Source organism: Carassius gibelio, chromosome A21 (genome assembly GCF_023724105.1).
Source record: "Carassius gibelio isolate Cgi1373 ecotype wild population from Czech Republic chromosome A21, carGib1.2-hapl.c, whole genome shotgun sequence".
NCBI classification, from domain to species: Eukaryota; Metazoa; Chordata; class Actinopteri; order Cypriniformes; family Cyprinidae; genus Carassius; species Carassius gibelio.
Window position 1 is genome coordinate 6106702 of NC_068391.1, and position 20221 is coordinate 6126922.

At 35.5% G+C, this 20221-nt stretch overlaps 2 protein-coding genes across 15 annotated transcripts in view; one reads left to right on the forward strand and one right to left on the reverse strand.

Moving 5' to 3' along the window:
• Positions 1-1608: 1608 nt before the first annotated feature.
• Positions 1609-5152, forward strand: LOC127941667 (T-cell surface glycoprotein CD8 alpha chain). Its single transcript, XM_052536997.1, has 6 exons — positions 1609-1739; positions 2368-2676; positions 3151-3237; positions 3419-3520; positions 4193-4232; positions 4333-5152. Exons 1-6 carry the CDS (start codon positions 1667-1669, stop codon positions 4376-4378), a joined length of 657 nt encoding a protein of 218 aa, XP_052392957.1. The 5' UTR covers positions 1609-1666; the 3' UTR covers positions 4379-5152.
• Positions 5153-5803: 651 nt separating this feature from the next.
• The window catches only part of LOC127941665 (calpastatin), a 30890-nt gene continuing 16472 nt past the window's right edge, over positions 5804-20221 (reverse strand). For 4 of the 14 annotated variants that reach the window (XM_052536982.1, XM_052536984.1, XM_052536985.1 and 1 more), the window contains 30 exons: positions 19436-19498; positions 18294-18431; positions 17749-17868; positions 17271-17375; positions 17007-17051; positions 16817-16912; positions 16600-16680; positions 16035-16085; positions 13481-13564; positions 13018-13092; positions 11827-11940; positions 11569-11676; positions 11359-11475; positions 11082-11180; positions 10917-10967; positions 10743-10793; positions 10585-10659; positions 10400-10462; positions 10136-10222; positions 9899-10015; positions 9676-9789; positions 9192-9296; positions 8998-9102; positions 8524-8616; positions 8372-8413; positions 8127-8252; positions 7954-8037; positions 7734-7766; positions 7289-7394; positions 5804-6960 (listed from right to left, as the gene is read on the reverse strand). In XM_052536982.1, coding sequence (XP_052392942.1) covers positions 7296-7394; positions 7734-7766; positions 7954-8037; positions 8127-8252; positions 8372-8413; positions 8524-8616; positions 8998-9102; positions 9192-9296; positions 9676-9789; positions 9899-10015; positions 10136-10222; positions 10400-10462; positions 10585-10659; positions 10743-10793; positions 10917-10967; positions 11082-11180; positions 11359-11475; positions 11569-11676; positions 11827-11940; positions 13018-13092; positions 13481-13564; positions 16035-16085; positions 16600-16680; positions 16817-16912; positions 17007-17051; positions 17271-17375; positions 17749-17868; positions 18294-18431; positions 19436-19498 — 2541 coding nt within the window. In that variant the 3' untranslated portion in view covers positions 5804-6960; positions 7289-7295. Of the gene's footprint in view, positions 6961-7253; positions 7395-7733; positions 7767-7953; positions 8038-8126; positions 8253-8371; positions 8414-8523; positions 8617-8997; positions 9103-9191; positions 9297-9675; positions 9790-9898; positions 10016-10135; positions 10223-10399; positions 10463-10584; positions 10660-10742; positions 10794-10916; positions 10968-11081; positions 11181-11358; positions 11476-11568; positions 11677-11826; positions 11941-13017; positions 13093-13480; positions 13565-16034; positions 16086-16599; positions 16681-16816; positions 16913-17006; positions 17052-17270; positions 17376-17748; positions 17869-18293; positions 18432-19435; positions 19499-20221 lie in introns of all 14 variants that reach the window. The other 10 variants (XM_052536992.1, XM_052536993.1, XM_052536994.1 and 7 more) reach the window with 7 other exon arrangements.

Consider the following 20221-nt stretch of genomic DNA (forward strand, 5'->3'; position numbering starts at 1 on the left):
TTTTGTTGCAGTTTTATACTATTATAGTATTATTATTGTTATTATTATTATTAAATTATAAAATAATAATAGTTATTTGGTTAATAATAAGTTATGCTATTATTATTACTATTATTATTTAATAAAATAAGATATGATGTTATGTATTTTTTTTTTAAACACAGCATTTTTATTTTATTTTATTTTATTTTATTTTAACAGAATCTGTATACCTGACAGGTTCGTCAAAAGATTTGTTTTTGTTGCTTATGTCGTAAACTCATATTTCCACTGTGTTACTACATGACCTACGTGAATGTTACGTTAATTTCCACGCGACGTAAAGATAGGCTAAATGACGTCAGACAGCGTTGCGACATAGACTGTAGAGGAGAGGTGGCGCTGTTGCAGGTGATGTAACTGTGTGGGAAACATCATTCTCACCCATTCTAACATTATTTGGAGACTCGCTGAACGCCTACAGAACAAAGCTGGTCTGAAGCTTTCTTACAAAGCGGTGAACATATTTCCACTCTTCTTGAGAAACATAATATTGTGATCCTGTCATGACGTCACGGTTATACTGCAGACCTTTTGAGTATTATTTGAGATCATAACATGGCACAAACACACGTTAAAAGCAGAACATTTCACAAAATTAAGGCTTTAAATCACATACAGTCTCAAACGAAGACTGGCTCATCAAAGTGAGGTTAATTTCATAGATTAAGCATCTTTCCTTCAGCATTTCGTAAGGCGTGTTTGAGTGAATGAGAATGAAAGAAACAAAAAAAGTATTTGAAAGTGCGTGAGAATGTTCACTCTTCATGTCTACTTTTGCAAATACATCATAAAAACGTGAAAGAACAAATCGCGTGGACGCCTTAAACAGAAACATTCCGTGCACATATGTAATAGCCTTTGTGCGCCCTAACGTCACATTTTCAAAGATGACTGAACGTTACAGGGCCAAAGTCACCCACCGAAGCTACATGCAGAGCCCCACTCAGAGCGCGTCACATGCGGTTTGACGCGCGAACAAAGAGCTGCGCGCGCCTGTGCATGGGCTCGTGCTGCGCTGCTGGTGCATGCAGACCCCCTTCAGGTGCACGCATGCTGCACCACTGCACTGACAGGCTAAGACAAGACACTTACTCAACAACAACCACCTGTTTTATAGACCAGATCTTAAAAATGATCCACACTGATACGGATGTTTATCATTTTCTACATATAATAGCCTAATATTCTGACAGAATTCTACCTCATTTTATCTAATTTGATGTTGATAACCTTACTTTATCCTTATTTGACCTATCTATCTATCTATCTATCTACCTATCTATCTATCTATCTATCTATCTATCTATCTATCTATCTATCTATCTATCTATCTATCTATCTTTTGATGCTCTTTGTCCATCATGCAGTCATTAAATTTTCTTTATTCAAGTTAAATTATTATTATTATTTTTTTGGACCATTTGTTTTTTATTTTTTCTATATTTTATAAAACATGTTTATGTATTATAGTAGCCAAAAGTGTACATTTCAACATTTCATTTCTTAAATACAAATTCTGAGTTGAAAACCATGAAAATGAAAGTCGGGGTTTGGGAGGGGCTGATGGGGAGAATTTTTTTTTTCATCCTTTTAGTTGTTTTGTTCCTGGTGTTATAAGAACTAAATGTCTGCACTGAGAATTGAAAACATGAATCAAATATGCATTGGATTTTGTGTGATTTTGTCCCTCTTCAGTGGTAAGATAAACATTTTCTTGTATATAACATATTGCAATTAGATTATAGGAAATGGTTTAGGTGTGAAAGTGCACGAGATTGACAGATCGCTTGCGATCATTTGAATAGAGTAAATCAAATACAAGTCAAACAATGACTCAAATTTAGCCTAGAAGTTAATAAGTGTACTTTATTTTATATACAGCAAATATACAGTCATTTTATTGTGGGCTTTATATCTGTAACATAATACTTTTTTTAAATTCAACTTTAGCCTTTTTTTCATAGAAATGGAAAGTAAATTATGATACAGTACAGAAATTATGATATATATATATATATATATATATATGTTTTTTTTTTTTATTTAAGCTTGATTTAACCAGAAAAGTCCCATTGAGATTAAAAACCTCTTTTTCAAGGGAGTCCTGGCCAAGAGGCAATATACGTACATACATACGAAGAGCTAGGTTTCAGTTAATTCTATACTAAAACAATTCTACTTTTGCATCAAGTGCAGAAGAATTAAGTTAAGACTTGTATGACTTTTGAACAACCACAAGAATAAAATAATTGTAGTTTTTTATTGAAATCTGTTCTAGATGAAGTCTTGTTTAACGCAATCTAAAAAAGTTTTCTTTGTCTCTAGGGAACTTTGCAAACATCGCCTACAAAAATGGACAGGAGGTACTAGTCGATTGTGACCCCAAACAGGCCGGCGTCATTACATTCTGGTTTCAAATAAAAACAAGTGGTCCAAAGTATTTGTTCACTGTTAAAGGCGCTGATGTAAAGAGTAATACTGATAAAGAAAAATACATAGTGAAAACAGGTGGTAAGGTTAGTTTGGCCATTCAGAATTTCAATAAAAAGACAGACAGTGGTTTCTACACCTGCGCAGCCATGAACAGCAATCAACTCATGTTTGGAGAGATGACTGAAATTATTGGACAACCAGGTGAGAAAACGTTTTTGTTTTTTAAAAAACATTATGATATGAACTGAATTATTTTGTTTAGTGATCACATCTGCATTTGTCTGCAGTTTCTCTAAAAGAGTCACATAAAAACTACAGCAAAATTATTTTCTTTATTCAGTTTTTCACATATAACGTACAGTAAAAAAGACATTTCATTGAGAACCAAAATTACAATATTATTTTGTTTTATTAATCATTTAATGTGTATTTGTCTTGAATTAAGTTCTTTGTTTGTGTCGTTGACAAATTGATTGGTTTTGTTGTGAGTACAGATTTCACAAAAATGAAAAGAAAAACAGTAAGGTTTATGTTTAAAACATACAATGCTTGATTCTCAAATGTATCTTTGTATATTTTTTAAGGTTGTTTATACATTTTCACTGAAAAAAAAAAACAAGAATATAGGGAATCATATTTGTGTCCATAATCCTTTTGCTTATATCATTGTTATAGATCCAACAACATCACCTCCAACCATTGCTCCATTACCATCTACAACAACAACTACGACAAAACCACAGTGTATATGTCCAAAAAAAGGTTTGTTTGACTACATAGCATATATGTATACATCATATATATATATATATATATATATATATATATATATATATATATATATATATATATATATATATATATATATATATATATAATATGTATGTGTGTGTGTGTGTGTTTGTGTGTGTGTGTGTGTGTGTGGACGTGTCTATGTTCACAGTCAAGTCCAGTATCAACTGTGAGATTTGGATATTGTCATCTCTGGCCTCTGGTTGTGTTCTTCTCCTTATTCTGCTGATCATCACAATTTTGTACTGCAACCGTAAGTCACATCCACCTTTAAATCATGCATACTGCAATAGACAAAGGTCATTTTACCCGCACATTTTTTTTCACAATTGATTACAGTTACTCTTATACGATTTCGGTCTTGAATGCAGTGAATTAAATAAAATCCGCAATTATATAGTGTCACAAGAATCACAATTTGTGCAAATTCCATTTGCAATGGGGAGAAACATAGCTGCAAGATGAACCTCTGGCTGTAAAATATTCCATACTACATGATTATTTATTTAGATTCCAACGGACAAACAAACACACTGATTTATAAGAATAAGCTATAGATTACCTACATTTTAAACATTATATTATTGATATGCACATACCTGAGTAGAGAGCACATGTAGGTGGCATTTTGAAAATGTGATCATGCAAATACTAAACAAATGAAAAAGAGGTCTGGTCATTAACCGAGCCCCGTGGGATGACACTAATTTAAATTTACATTTCCATATAATATATGCATACATGTTAATCACCTATATGCATATATTTGCAATTTACTCTTATGTTCATAGAATCTGCTTTGATTACTTTTGGATTTATAAAGAATTTGGAAATCTTAAATTTCCATTAAAACAATGCGTCACTGGTGTATATATAATATACATTTTTGTAAAAGAAATTGTAAAAATGTTTTATTCCTCTCCAGGTTTAAGAACAAGACGATGTCCCCACCATTACAAAAGACAGTAAGTCTCGCAAGTTTTTTTTTTTTTTTTTGCACACTGACACAAAGTGTCATTAATGCAGTACATTTTCTGTTCAACAATCCCAATTTCTTATTTTCAGACCCAGACCTGCTGGCCATGCAAAACTTCCCAACAATCACTTCTAGCTCCAGTAAAGTCACAGGAAAGTCCAATACTGGTTCAAGATCTCAATTTCTTCTCAATAAGCAAATTTAAAAGCAGTTTCTTTCTTCATTATTATGAAAATGTTTAAGACATCTCTATTTCTTTTCCAGTGAGTTTAGACAATTTTTATAATCATTATCTCTTTGTATCTGTTAGGGTTTCATTTAATACTATGACATACATCAGACTGTTTTGTTTTTATTTTTTTATCTTAATCTGTTCCTACTTAAATATTTTGTGTTTGCTTCAATGTAGGCTTATTAAAAATGATGTCAAAAATGATCACAAAAGCATTTTAAGCTTTAAATTACATCATGTTCAATGTCACGTTGCATAATTGTAATCTGTTTAAAAGGGAAATCTGCCATCTGCTGGCCGTCAGTGATATGAAGAACCTCAGATCATTCTCTGTGCTGTACATTGTGCTCAGATATAATCATCACAGAACAACATTCCTGTTGCTGTCTATTTCTACATTCAATTGGAACTAAAGTTCAGATGCAAATAAACAAAACATGAAGTGATCATACCATACACCCATATCAGTGATGTAAGGAATTAAGGTCTTGAATATTTATCTCTTACATTTTGATTTGTAAATGACGCAAAGTTGGTTTGTGGCAGAGCACCACCATGTGGCCAATAGGAGCAATAATGAATTGTGTATGCTGTATGATTCTCAGAGGTTTGTAAACGCAAAGTGCTCAAACAATGCAGACTGTCTGTCAATTCAATAAATATGAACATATACTGTACAGCCACAGTGTTTTAGCGGACAAAATGTTACTATTTTTACTTTATTTGCTTAGTGAACAAATTTAACGACAAAACTTTTTTTTCCATTTTTAAGAACAAATAAATGTCCCCACAATTGCATAAAACAGTAACAGTAAAACAGTCTTGTGCTTCGATCAAATTTAACATGCAGCGCACTTTAGAAGATTTCTGTTTTTTGTAAGATAATGAAAATCATTGAACAACAGTTTCTGTTCAACAATCTCAATTTCTCGTTTTCAGACCACAAACTAGACCTGCTGACCACGCTTAACGGCTCGGCACCCCATTATAGCTCCAGCAAGACACATGAAGGTCCAGTTCTGGTTAAAGATTTCATCAAGTTCTCAATAAAAAAATCAGTTTTATAGAATCTCTATTCTAAAGAGCCTTGAAAACATTTGATTTTACATAATTTCATTGATCTCTCTTCTTTGCATTTTCTTTGTAACCAAAACATTGAGAGTAATACGACAAATCAGAATAATATTCTATTGCTCCTGCTGAAATACTTTAATTTTCATAGCTTGATCTCACAATAAATACTGTAAAAATGGATTAATCCGTCCGAATGGTCTGAATTTACGTTCTCTGTAAACACACAACCACAAAATAATATACCTGAGCCCCTATCATCAGTACACCTTTATTTGAATAAAGATTTGAAGAACAGAACATTCCAAACTAACAAAAAAAAGTTGTTTTATATTTTAAGTAGCGATCCCTTTTTTAAAATACCAACCTGTAACAATGACTTATACACAACATCTTAGAATGCTATAGGATCTGAATCTGTTCAACATTTCATGACGCAGTTGGGTTTAAAGATCATTTCTCGGTTTCTATCATCAGCTATGAAAGCTATTAGAAGATTTTAAAGCATCGAACAGTGAGAACTGATGTTAAGCAAAACGGCAACGTTGTGGTTGCCCTTAAACACAATTGAGTTAAAGTGAAAGTGAAAGATTCTGACTTTGCCCACCACATATAATGTAACACCTGTCGACTTACTAGTGGTTCTGACAATACATTTAAAACCTTGAGCTTAAGCTACACAAATTCCCGATTCACCTCCAAAATCAAGTGGAAAACATTTTAAGAGTGCAACATGTGCAACACAAGTTGTTCGATTATTATTTCCCAAGGCTTTTGTGATAAATGGGGCACATGGGGCGTTTAGTGTTTGCAATATTATTTTACAGTTATTTTCGAAAGCATCCTTGCAAGTGCACTTCAGGAAACAAACTACAAAGAAAAACACCTCCCATATAAACCTTTTCTGACTAAAATCATTATACAGACATTCAATAGTCAAAAAGACATCATCACAGTCATCTGCTGCAACGATGGAAATGATTAATTCATAACCTACGGCATCTCTGTACACTAGTGTCTCAATAGATCCTCAAAAAGCAATAGACAGTCATCATAAAAAAAATGTAAAAAAATTGTATATGGCATGATTTTGTTTTTACTGAGAAAAAAACGACATCACAACGCAACTCCAAAATAGATGACTGAAAAAACAGAACAATACATGCTTGATGTAAACATCCTTTCCATATATACATGTTCTGTAATTCACAATGAGATAAAAGATTGTTATATTAATTGTTGCTTTGCTTTAGGAGAAAAGAAGGGGGGGGGCTCTGAAAATACATGTTTAAGTGTCTCTGTGCAGTTATAATTTTTTAAGTTTGGTTCCATGTACACCATAAAATATATTCATTGACTGAGCAGCTCCCTTTAATGGTTTCTTGTGTTAGGGATGAGACGACACACCATAAATCTGAAAAACAAATATATGTATAAACATATTATATACACACACACACACACACACACACACAACTACGGATGGTTCAAAAGTCGGGAGTCAGTAATCTTTCTTAAAATGTTTTTGAAAAACTCCAAAACAGAGTTAAAACAATAATATTGTGAAATATTACTACAATTTAAAATACCTGGATTCTATTTTAATAAATTAGAAAAGGACTTTTTTCATCTTTCTGTTGTTTGTAATGTTGTAAATTAATTTCTTTCTATGTTTCAAAAAATATATAAATAAAAAATCTTACTGACCCCAAATCTTTACATGGTAGTATAAACATACTGACGTGTGATCTATCTTTTTCCGCCCTTTGTGGAAGATGAAGGCACCACATCTGAGCTCATTTTACCGGGCTGCTTCTCTGTGACTGATGGATCTTCTACTGACTGTTTCTGGGACACAAAATCAGAATATTAAGTATGCAAACCAAGTATACAATAATTTCATGCAAGCACGTGGTGGAGAAATAGGAAAGTTGCTTTGTGGCAGAGCACCACCTTGTGGACACTAGGAGTAATAATTAATTCAGTATGCTGTAAATGCAAAAAGTTTAAGTAACAGACCAGCCACAGTGCAGATTTCCAGTAAATATGAACATTCACAGCCATGTGTTTGTGGGTCAGCCAATGGAAAAGTGACTGAATGGGATTTTTCATCCATGCTTCCATTAATGAGCCAAAGCTACAGCATTAGAACCAAATTCATGCATTTCATTTCTAAATACAACCTACCTTCGGTTTAGACTTTGGTTTTGCACCCTTTCCCTGTAATCAAGATAAAGACCCCAGAAATAAACTGGTTTGAACCAGTATGAAGGGTCTGGGGGGAAACCTACTGCTCTTGCAGAATCGGCATGCACAGTTTTATCCCACTTTTTATCCCTTGCCTTTTTTATTAAAATGTAAGACTTCAAAAGAATAACAAATGTGAAATTCAAATGTGTTTTTTTACCTTTGGTTTGCTGTCTTTGGCTTTGGGGTCAGTCAGGTTGGGAATCATTTTTTCCGCCAGCTCATCGAAAACTGGACCTGATGCCTGTAAACAGAGATAAACAGAAAATATATAACACAGAATTTGTGTAAAGAATTTAGGGGGATGTTACTTATGCAGGTTTGTCATGGTACCTTAAATGTTGGCGGCTGTGGTTCAGGGGTGAAGTGTTTGGCCTCGGGTGCCGAGGGCTTCACGGGCGCTACTGCAGAAAAATCACTAGACAGCATGTCAAGGGCTGTGGAGTCATCGATGGATGTCTGAGAAACGGACAGACGGATCAAATGATAGAAATGCAGTTTTTTGTTTACTGAAGTTATGAATACTTCTTATAATGGTACATATAAATATGTATTAAATCATCTTTTTCATAAAGTACCGGCTTTGGTTTGACGTCTTTCTGCTTTGCTGCTTCAAATGCCTGCGGTGAAGACCGAAGAATAAGTATCAGATTTTTCACATCTTTAGTGTTAACTGTCTATAAATGAAATCCACTGGAATATGGAAACATAATGGAGAAAGGAGAGTCACCTTGCGGTCTTCCTCTGTGAAACGATAATCTGGTGGAAGTGTGTCCTCCCTCTCACCTGGTTTATTCATTCTCTCCTCAACTATATTCTTTTCCTGTGGTGGGAAAATAGGTGCTGAGAACTTCAGGATATAGTAGGCATTATTTATCTTGCATCACCATTTTTCACCTTCCCTTTAAACAGAGTTAAACTGATTTTGCTGCTGAACCTTTAAGCAGCATAGGTGCATGTAAAATGAGCATCTTTGCCAAACAAACAATTAGGAAACTTGATTAAAGTGAACTTCAACTGGTTTTTCCTAATACTGGAATACTTTGGAAGGATGTGCAGAGCGGCAGGCACCACACAATGGCAGGAAGCACAAGGTTTGGAGGTTCTTCTCACATATTACTCTTTAATAAGGTTTTTTTTTTTCAGCTTAATTTCAATAAATGGTCAAAACATGGTTACTAAGGGTTAGTAAAATGGGTATTACCTTAACAACGTCTTTAGGCGGGACAGGGGCAGGCTCAGGGGCTGCTTTAAAATCTGCTAGAGTGTCTGAGAGGGCATCCAGAGCTGATGAGGTACCTTCTGACAACTTCAACAAACAGTACAAGAGAAGGTCAGTATAGAAGGAGAGTGAGAAAATGTATCTTATGTGTAAATCTGGATAAATTAGACATTTACCTGTCTGCCAGCGTGTTGTGGTCCAGAGACGGCAGACTGAACTTTAGATGCAGAAGAAGGAGCGACAAAATCACCTGCAAGAGCATCTAAAGCAGAATCTGAAGGCTAAAGAACAGTGAGAAAAAAATATTAGAGCGGTTAAAATAAACATTGATATTTAGTACTGCATATACAACCATTCAAAAGAGAGGTTTCCAAAAAAAAAAAAAAAAACTTGTTTTCAAAATGTGTAAAAAAAAAATAAATAAAAAAAAAAGTTTATTCAGCACCAAATGAGCACATTAGAATTTTAACACATATTAAAACAGAAAACCTTTTAAATTGCAATAATATTTCACAAAAATAAAATTATAAAAACAATAAAAATTGTAATCTTAACAACCCCAGACGTTAAATCGCATTGCAGTCTTGGACAAACATTTGAGATATTAAATAGATTTGATTTGTGATTATTGGTTCCTATGTGGACGTCCATGAATCTCACCTTAGCGGGAGACTTAGAGGGAGGACAAACGGGGGTCTTGGCAGACGATGCCGCAGAAGTGGATGTAAAATCACCAGACAGAATATCCATAGCTTCATTAGCGTCTAAGGAGGGCTGGGACACAAGACACATCCACCAATCAAATCACAGGATCCAGCAGCAGTGACCAATCATGAAACGCATCCATGCGCCTGTCTTAATGACTATGTGACAGCGTTATCACCTCTTTCTCAGGAGGAGGATATGTCTTGAGCTTTTCCTCTGAGAATCTGTAACCTGGTGGGAGTGTGTCTTCTCTCTCTCCAACACGAACTCCCGTCTTTGATGTCAAATCCTTCTCCTGTTCAAAAAATGTATTTCAATTATTAAAAAAAATTCAAATCACCAAGAAATGTAGCAGTGACACCTATACCACATTTAAATCAGTAAACTAAAAATATAAGACGTTTAGGATTATTACATGAACGATGTCCCGAGGTTTGAGTTCAGGTTCTTTTTTGGGTGGCTCTGGTTTACCCAGTGTGTCACCCAGAGCACTCAGAGCGTCCTACACATATGAGACAACAAAAAATAGAAATAGGATACAAATAGAGAGAGATAAAAATCTGTAGGTTCCAAAAAAGATATTCTAATACAATAATTACCACTGATATGCTTAGCATGACAAATTTAAGATATTTTTGCGACTTATGTGAATACAATTTTTGTCTTTTATTTACAATACCTCATCTGTCTGTGGTTTTTGCTTAGGGCCAGGAGGGACAATATTAGGAGCACACGAAGAAACCTACGGCACACAAGAATAGAATGGAACGGAATAGAAAAATCATCTTCTGAGTGAAAACATATACAGGAAATACTGGACTGAGTGCAATAATAGCACAGATATGAATCGAGCAATAAACAGACCTTAGGTGCAGACTGTGCAGGAGCCACAAAATCACTTGCCAGAGCATCCAGTGCTGATAATTCATCCACTTTAGGCTAAAAGAAGATCAGAAAGACAGAAAGCATCTGAATCGCATCACTCAACAGTCACATTTTTATCCCATAAAAAACTGTCCTACCTTGGGAACATCTTTAGATTTCTCAGGAACCCCAGAAGGTTTTTTTGTTTCCTGATTTGAAAAAGTTATTTTAAAGTTATTCTAAAATAACTACTTTCGACAAGAAACAAAATGAGACATGGAGGCTTAGACAACTACAAATGGTTTAAAATAGCAGAGAAACAGCTTTCCTACCTTAGGAGCATCTTTAGCCTTTTCAGGAACAGCTTCAGGCTTCTTCTTTTCCTGATTAAACAAATTAATATTGTTGAACTATCTAAATGTACATTATAAGCATTAGATAATTTAGTATTGCTCTTATGGCATCTCTTTTGAATGGAAATGATTATAAATGATTACCTGTGCAGGAGGAACAGCGGCCTTAACAACAGGTGCTGCCACGGGCTCCGTGAAACCTCCAGAGAGAATGTCCAGAGCATCGTCTGTGTCCAGTGAGGGCTGAGAGAGACATCCACCAATCAGAACACAGCATCCAGTGATGGCAGCCAATCACAATACACCATTACCAAAACTCATTTCTGCTCATAAAAGTGAACATTCTCCAGTATTAAATAAGAATTAACACTACTAGAAGTCACTCATTTGAAATGTTTGTGTCTTGTATTCAGTGTCTGACCTCTTTCTCAGGAGGAGGATATTTCATGAGCTCTTCCTCTGAGAATCTGTAACCTGGTGGAAGTGTGTCTTCTCTCTCTCCAACACGAACACCCTTCTCTGATGTCCATTTCTTCTCCTGCTCAGAAACATGAATATGATTAAAAAAACATAGAAACTATCATCTAATAAAAATAAATAATGGAATAAGAATTATTAACAGAAGTGTTACATCAACAATCTGCTCAGGCTTGAGTTCAGGTGATTTTTTGGGTGGTTCTGGAGCACCCAGTGTATCGCCCAAAGCGCTGAGAGCGTCCAGCGACATGGAGTTGTCCGCCTGGAAGAGGAAGAGGAAATTAACATAATTTACATTTATTTATATTTAAAATATATTGACTGATCTAAAATATAAAATCTTTAAAATATGTAATGTATATATATATATATATATATATATATATAAAATTCTTTTTTTTTTTTTACTGACCTGATCTGTCTTTGGTTTAGTGGGTTGTGCAGGGGTTTCAATCCTGGCTTTCTTGTCAGCAGGTGGAGCAGATGATTTGGTTACAGCAGCAGGCTGAGAAGTTTCCATTTGTTTCTGCTCAAGATGAGAGATAAATTTTTATTTTTGGAAGGGGTTAAATAATAATAATTATGATAATTTTTATTTCTCAAAACTCAAAGGAAACGGCACAATAAATATATAAACAGGACAATAGAAAACAAACAAGAAATACCATATACAAAGACAAAACAGAGTAAAGTAGAACTAGCGAATTTACCATTAGATGTTATATGCGATCTTAAACAAGTGAGACTTAAGTCTAGATTTAAAAAGAGATAGAGAGTCAATATTATTGAGTTCTAGATCGGGTAGCGGAGCAGCAAAATGCCCTGCTCCCCATGGTGGAGAGGCGAGACGAGATGGAGAATGGAGTTTTGAAGCAGTTGAAGCTTATGGAGGGATTGTGAGGAAGACCAAAAAGAAGAGAATTACAATAATTTATGCGGGAGATAACAAGACTGTAAAGACGAATAGCAGTAGTATGAGGGGTAAGGGAAGGGCGAAGGCAGTTAATGTTATGTAGATGAAAATAGGCAGACCGGGTGATTTTATAAATATGTGACTGAAATGACAGTGTACTGTCTAGGAGGACACCCAAACTCTTAACCTGAGGTGAAGGGACGATTTATCAATTGAAAGACAAATCTATTCATTTTGGATAAAGTTGATTTATTGCCAATTCAGTTTAGTCACTGATTAGTTTGAGAAAATTAGAAGAAAACCAGGATTTAGGATCATTGAGACAGTTAGTGAGAGTGGAAGGAGGGAGATTAGAATTAGGTTTGCCGAAGAGATGGAGTTGGGTGTCATCCGTGTAACAGTGGAAAGATATTGCCAAGAGGATGAAGATAAATGATGAAAATAAGGGGACCCAGGACAGAACCCTGAGGCACACCAGTATTAACAGAAGAATGTTAGGCAATAAAAGATTGGAGGTGGATGAACAAAGTGTGCCCTGAAAGATAAGATTTAAACCAATCCAGAGGGGTGTGAGTGATTACTATATTAAAAAGGATGGTGTGAGAAATTTATCAAAGGCATCACTTAGATCAAGGAGGAAAAGAGTAGTAACACAGTGTAAATAATGTCAGTGTTTTAAAATGCTGTTACCTGAGAGGGTGGAGGGGGAGCAAAGTTGGAGATGCCTGCCTGCCGAACATCGACTGCTCCTACTGTTTCAGTTTTCTGGAAAAACAACAAATAAATATCATACAAAGAAACAAAACTTTGCATTAAGTCGAGACTGTGCATATACAACTAAACAGTCTAAGATGTCTTAAGCGAGGGGTTGCTAAAAAGTGCTAGGGATATGCAGGAAACCATTTTTTATTGGGGTATGCAGAAAATACTTGTTATTAACATTTTGTCAGCTTATTTTTATAATAATTGTAATAACTATAGAACATTATGTACATTTTTATGACATTTTTTATGAGAATAAGTGTGCCTTTATACATGGAATAAAAAAAAGCATAAAATTTGACTGTAAAGAGACCATTATAATTTGGGTCTGTGCATTTTGAAAACCCCTGACTTGAGCAAATAGATAGCAAACTGCTGTCAAGATACTCACCACATCTGTCTTCTTAGGAGCAGCTGGAACTGAAGACACAAACCCAGCTGAGAGGGAGTCCATCGCTTCATCTGTGCTTATAGGCTTTCAGAAAAAAAATCAAACGAACACACATTAAAGATATTAATGACATGGAATTATGCAACAAATGTGACAAAATCTAATAATGTAATTCTAGGAACGACCATTAGAGGGAGCCACACGCTCAATTTTGGAAGATTTTTTTTGGGGAACATCATGTGCCCTGGCAGGAAAAGTACAGACACACCCTCTGCATACCAAGAGCCCTACATTAACAACATGCTGCGTTCACACGCTAACTTATAAAACAACCACCAGCTGAATAAGCTTAACTCTCTATGAACGATCGGGGAAAAACAATAGGAAAAGTTGTACAAAATATTGAGAAGATGATCGTAATATTCTGAGAACTGAAGGGTGGGCTATGAGTGTTTACTCAAAACCTGTATGGCATAATGAGTGAAATACAGCACAGGTTAGGTGTGTTTGTGTGTGTGTGTGTGTGTGTGTGTGTTTATTGAGCAACAATGTGCTGAAAGTGAATGAGTGATGATGCATTTGTGTTTGCTTCTGTTTGCTAACCAACACCCTTAACAAGCTAAATATTTGGCACTAATATACAGATAGAAAGAGACATTAATAATAATGATAAGAGATGAGTGAATATCAGCTGTCATATGTCATACATATGTGTGAGAGTACAGGCCTTATTCACTAAACGTGCATATTGTGTGCAAACAAAAACAAAATGTTTTCAAACAGAAATAATGATTAATCAAAGTTCATACTGGTTATTTATTTCATATTGAAAAGTACATATTTTATTTTAAATTCATGTAAAACAGAAATATATCAAATTAGTTAATTAAATATTTTATCAAAAAATTAAAAGAACACCAATAATACAACTACTAATAAAGAAAAATATACAGTTAATTTAAAGTACTAAAAACAACTGACAGACTCTTAGTAAGCGAGGTAAGTGGCCGCTTAGGGGCCAGGAATCAAGGGGGCCCCATCTGATATTGGCTAAATATATTTAGCAAATACTCCAGTGTGCATTTGTATTCTCTAGTCTAAAGCATCAAATATTCACTTACAGCACAAAATGTGGAGTTTTTCTCAAGTGCCAAGTTCTGCAAGCTCACGAATCCTCTCATTATAACAACGTGTAGATACGATGGTAAAAAGGGGATTCGCTGTGCTGTGCAGATTAACAGAACATCATGAGATCGCGATGAACTGAAGTGAATGACAACTTTTAGTGATTACTGAGAGAGCTCTTTTTGCGCAGAGAAGAAAATATCATGTTTCGTGTCATGATTTTATTCGGCTTGATGTTTCAAAATGACTCACTTGTGTGATTTTCCTATGTGCACAGGTGCGAACTGTGCGAACAAATGCACGAATGCAATGACTGGAGATTTCCCCTTAATAATACATTTACATTTTTACATTAAGGCAAACCCTGCCTTAAGTACTCTAGTCTGAAAAAAATAAGCCTAATATGGAATTAGAACCGCATCACGTTGACTTATTATTTACTTAAGTTTTGAAGAGTTTATAGTAAATTATAAACTATGAGAGAGAGAGAGAGAGAGAGAGAGAGAGAGAGAGAGAGAGAGCAAGCAAAATAAGGGTTAGGCATAAAAGAGCACAGTTATTTTCTGTCTTGCGGCCCCCAAATCACTAAGTCCGCCTCTGCTCCTAGTGGCTTTATAATGAATTGTTTGTCTTAAGCCAGGAGATGCTAAAGGGTGCTAGGGGTATGCAGAAAATATTTTTTTTATTAGGGTATGCATAAATTATTTGTTATTAACATTTTGTCAGCTTATTTTTATAATAATTGTAATAACTATATACCATTTTTATGTAAAAAAATAAAATAATAATAATAATACTAAAATATTTCCCATATACATATATTTATGATTTCGTCCCCTTGGAATTATAAGGTTTATCTGCGTTCTGAGTAGTTTTGAGATATTGAGCTTTAAAGTTTTTGTGTTCCATAGACTTCTGTAGATAGAACCTTTTTGTTTTTTCAATAAAAAATCCCAAAATGTACACAACTTAAAATAAAATATCACAAAATGTAAATAAATTATCACAGAATAAGAATATGTGAATAACTCAATTTTGTCAAAAATGTCAGATAGAACCTTATAATTCCAAGGGGACGATATTTTTAAATGAGAATAAGTGAGTCCTTATGCAAGCAATAATAAAAAAAAAAAAATTGAATAAAAAAAAAAAATGTTTTAATAAGGATACATATTTTTTTAAATTGAATAACCATGTAGCTCTATAGTAAATGTAAACAAATCTTATATGCATTAGATTGATGTGGGATAAGTCAGACAATAACAGTCTGACTGTAACATAAAGGCGTAGAATGCTAATGTGGTGTTTGGGAACACTGGAGACTTTTATAAGTGTGTAAACTACAAGAATGTGAGTCACATGATTAGAAAAGGGCTAAAAACAACACACTGAACACACTGACAGTAAAAGGCCTCTGCAACTCGCCTACCTTGGGAACATCTTTAGGCTTCTCAGGAACTCCAGCAGGTGTTTTCTTTTCCTGAATAGACAAATGAACAAATGATTCGACTCAACGCTGATTAAAACAGTGACTGAAAAACATGCGTGAAACAATACTCTGAATTAGACAGAAACAGACTCTAAAAGACTTTCAGACATCACTAAGCTGTAATGAAAAAGGCAAGTTTCATGAAGGCATTATGAAGACGGAAACAAAACATAAATGTGACGAAAGAGAAGTAATGAATGTTTTAAAGAACAATTCACCCCCAAAAAGTCTTCAAAAAAAAAAAAAAAAGCTTCAAAAGTTCTGTAATATAGCACAAAAGCCCTTCTTTAGACCACTTTTGGTGCATTCTGTTCATTTTGAAGCTCAAAACCCTCAATCTCTTTTAATTGTAATTGCATGGAAAAGAACGATCAACATAGTCTTTAAAAAAAAGCAAATCATCCAGGTTTGAAACAACATGTTTTTGGTTGAACTATCACTTTGACTACTAATAAGATGAAAGGAACAAAGAAACGGTTCAGAATAGGTTTGATCTCCAACTGACCAGGTCTGCTCGTCTGTATCCGGGCGGCAACGTGTCATCTCTCTCACCACAGATAACACCCTTTTCTGCTTTTACATTTGGCTGAGACATGCAATACACTCCATTAGAAAACACACGTGTAGAAAGACACAGGCTTTTAAAAAATCAGCATTCACAAACACATGCTATAACAGCTTAAGTTTTACACATCACTCTAATATCTACACTCATGCAGTACCTCTTTGACCTCTGGTCCAGTGAATGCTGGGACTTTAGGAGCCACAGGTTGTGATGATGGTAATGTGCCAGACAGGGCATCAAACGGATCTACATCCTACACACAGGCATAAAAATAAATTCAGTGGGATGTTTTTAACGTACAGAGTATCTGATAATCACACAAAGATAAAGTCAGCATGTAAACTCACCTCCGAACTGACTTTAGCTCCTGGAGGACCCACTTCCACTTGCACCTGCAGCACAAAGCAAATTATTTTTTTATACTTTTTTTTATACTTTTTTTAATACTCCAAATATTTGGATACTTAAAGTAATAAGATACACTAGGTGCTTCTTTTCAAGCACGAATGTCTTATAGTTGCACCTTTAGCATGAGAATGGAATGGTAAAATAACAATGCAGATGTAATCTTATTGCACTCCTGATGATCCTCTGTCATTCCATTAAAGTACCTTTTGAGCGATTGTCTGTTTTTGCACACTGGCCGGGGCTGAGGGCTTCCCAACCGCCGGATCGACCTTAGCAGGTCCCGGTTTGGACGAAGGAACGGTTGTGCTCTATAAGAAGCACACGCACCACATATTCGAGAATTAAGACCAAGTCTAAAAACAATACTGTGCAAACGAGCAGCCAAAGCTAACCCAGATAGCGAAAGAGTAGAAAGATAAGATAAAGTTTTATCTTTTCAGGAGTGCGATGATGCAGCTCCAAACACATGTTTGAAAGATAAACGCCATGAGAGGGGTGATCCCAGAATGAGGCATTGCTGAGGTGGGACTATCCATCAAAAGAGAACAATTGAAGTAAAAGAAGCAATAACTGGCAAGCGGAAGATGATATCACAAAAGTGGCATGTCCATGAAAGTCTTTGTTTGCAGAGGAAGTTGGACAAGAGAGCCAAATGCCATTGAATGCTGTGCACTGGTGTACCTGGGCCTTGTCTTTCAGAGGGTCTGTGGCCTTCACTCCTGTCGTCCCAGCATGTCCCGTCCCAGAGCTCACAGCTGGGTCTTTAGCAGAAGGTGCAGGTGTGGGTTTAGAGACTGTAGCCTGCAATCAGTATGCAGGAGTAAGAACGGAATACAGATGCACTAATCAAGATGCACTTTAAATATGAAGATGAGATGGACAAAACCAAACTAAGATGGCTTGCAAAAGGGGTTTAGTTTTGAAATGGAAGAGGAGAGACTTTAAACCCAAAAAGTCCTGAATGTGTTGAGTGTTAAGACCCAAAAGAACAAATACCAAAAACAACATCTCCATTAGACCGAGAAGTTTGTGCAACAAATGGTCCTACAGAAGTTGTGGAAAAGAAAACAGCCCAAAAGTGTATTGTTAGTGTTCACCAAGAAACCAAGTTAGGAAAGAAAGGCAAAGAGAGTGTTTAAGAAAAAGCACAGTGTGGCCCTGATGAAACCCAGCGTGAGTAAGGTGTGATAAGCCTGTAGTCCCATTAAATCCAGCAGACCGTCTACCTGTGGCGTGACTTGAGAAGGTCCTTTCTGAGTGGTGGTGAAGCCTCCACCTCCTGATGCTCCTGAAGGAGCTGCTGGGGTTGCAGGAGTGGTGCCGGGTTTGACAGTCACTGCAGTAGATGGTTGTGTAGGCCCTTTCTATGATGCAGATGTGAAATGGCAATCATTTATCATGTTTAAAGTGTTTCTTGTTGAGAGAAATGCCGTAAGATTCTCAGCACCTGAGCTCAGTTGTGCCAGAATGGCATTAACTATAGTCATACAAAACACTTTCTCTGGGCAGATCTTTATTTGTGTAGGAACAAGAATGTCATTTGTTTTTATCGGATATAGAAACTTGTTAACCAGGGAGTTTTGGGACAAGAGATACAATTAACAAGCACACAAACAACAGTTACAAGCAAGCATATCAAAAGCTAACAGCTGTAACTAGATTTGAGTAAAGTGAGTCATAGGGCAGACGAGACACAATGTCCAGCCACAACCAAATATCCCAACATGCTCTGTCCAAAGGCAACAGATAACCACCAGAAAAATGAAAAGAGCATTTCTGTTAACTACCAAAAAGTCTCAAAAAGCAACCAACAATGTCTTCTAAGAGTCCATATATATGCAACAGGAAAGTTGAAAGACTTCTATGTCTTTCTTTTTTCTTTTTTTGGTGCTGCTTGATAAATCAACCAACAACCACCCATAACACCTTAGTATTGTTGCAAATCAGTGCAAAAGACAGTTTTTCTTCCTTTTCTTTTTTTTTTTCCACAAAAAGCTTGTTTTTTTTCTTTTTCATCTTTTATATCTTTAGGGTTCCCATAACTTTACACCAGTGGTTTTCCATGATGTTCCATGACTACTGGAAAACAGGAACAGTTTTAAACACTTTATGTGAATGGACAGAAGATTTTTCTAACACCTCTTAAAAACACAGTTGCATCCCTCAGAGAACAGACACCTGAATATCTGAATATAGGAAAAAGCAGACGGCTAACAACATCCAGTCGAGACGTGATGGGTCGATAAATTTGTAGAGTGGGCAATAAACCTTTTTGTGGAATATGAGTCTTTCCATCAGAAAAATAAATTAGATAGTGTGAATAAATGGAGTAAATGAGAGAACGACTGAAAAAAATGAGGGGTTTTACCTCATGTTTTGCAGGATTCGCTGTGGAGACCTGAGATGCTGGGGTGGGTGTGACCTGCTGAGACTGCAAAAAACAAAGACAGAAAGAAAAGAGTTGAGTGTTTGGGAAAACATAATGCATTTACATTATTTTGAAAAAACATTATTGCTGCTATCAATAAATAAAAATGCATTAGTTCTGCTCTATGGAGCCCATTTACTTTCCCCCAACCATCTCGCTACATTAAAAACAGACAAAATCATATGCAAATCATGGGTTTAGTGTGAAATTTGAGGTCATGCTGAATCAGAGAGAGGAGAAACCCATGAACACATGATCCAACACACACACACACACACACATATTTGTGAATGATTTTAAATGAGAGCAAAAATGCTAAGTGGATTTCTAATCAGACACATCATTGATAGATACAAATCAATATTTCACTGAAAACTGAAGCAATAACAATCCTATATGACTTACTGTAAGGATAACATTTTTCATTAGCTCTTCCCGGTTCACAAACTGCATTTTAATGGGCTTTTGAATAACTATACAAGACCTTAAACCACCAAACCACCATAATCATGGCAGTCACCATACTTTTCAATTCAGCTGTGCCTTATAAACAGCTGCTTAATCATGAAATTGTGACAGCTCATGGCTCGTCTTTCTATTGGCCTTTACATTTGCTCTATTTTTTTCTACCCAGAAAGTCTGTGAGTGAACACAGCCTCAAGGAGCACCCAACATATAGATTTACTGTTTCAATGTTCCATGAAGTGTTCTAACAAGCTCAGCAGG

What these genes read in the sequence shown, in the direction of transcription:
- LOC127941667 (XM_052536997.1), top strand. Translation starts at nt 1,667, where the DNA reads ATGTCTGCACTGAGAATTGAAAACATGAATCAAATATGCATTGGATTT. An exon ending in TGAAATTATTGGACAACCAG is followed by an intron (nt 2,677 to 3,150) that starts GTGAGAAAACGT and finishes TCATTGTTATAG; the next exon opens with ATCCAACAACATCACCTCCA. An exon ending in CCCCACCATTACAAAAGACA is followed by an intron (nt 4,233 to 4,332) that starts GTAAGTCTCGCA and finishes TCTTATTTTCAG; the next exon opens with ACCCAGACCTGCTGGCCATG.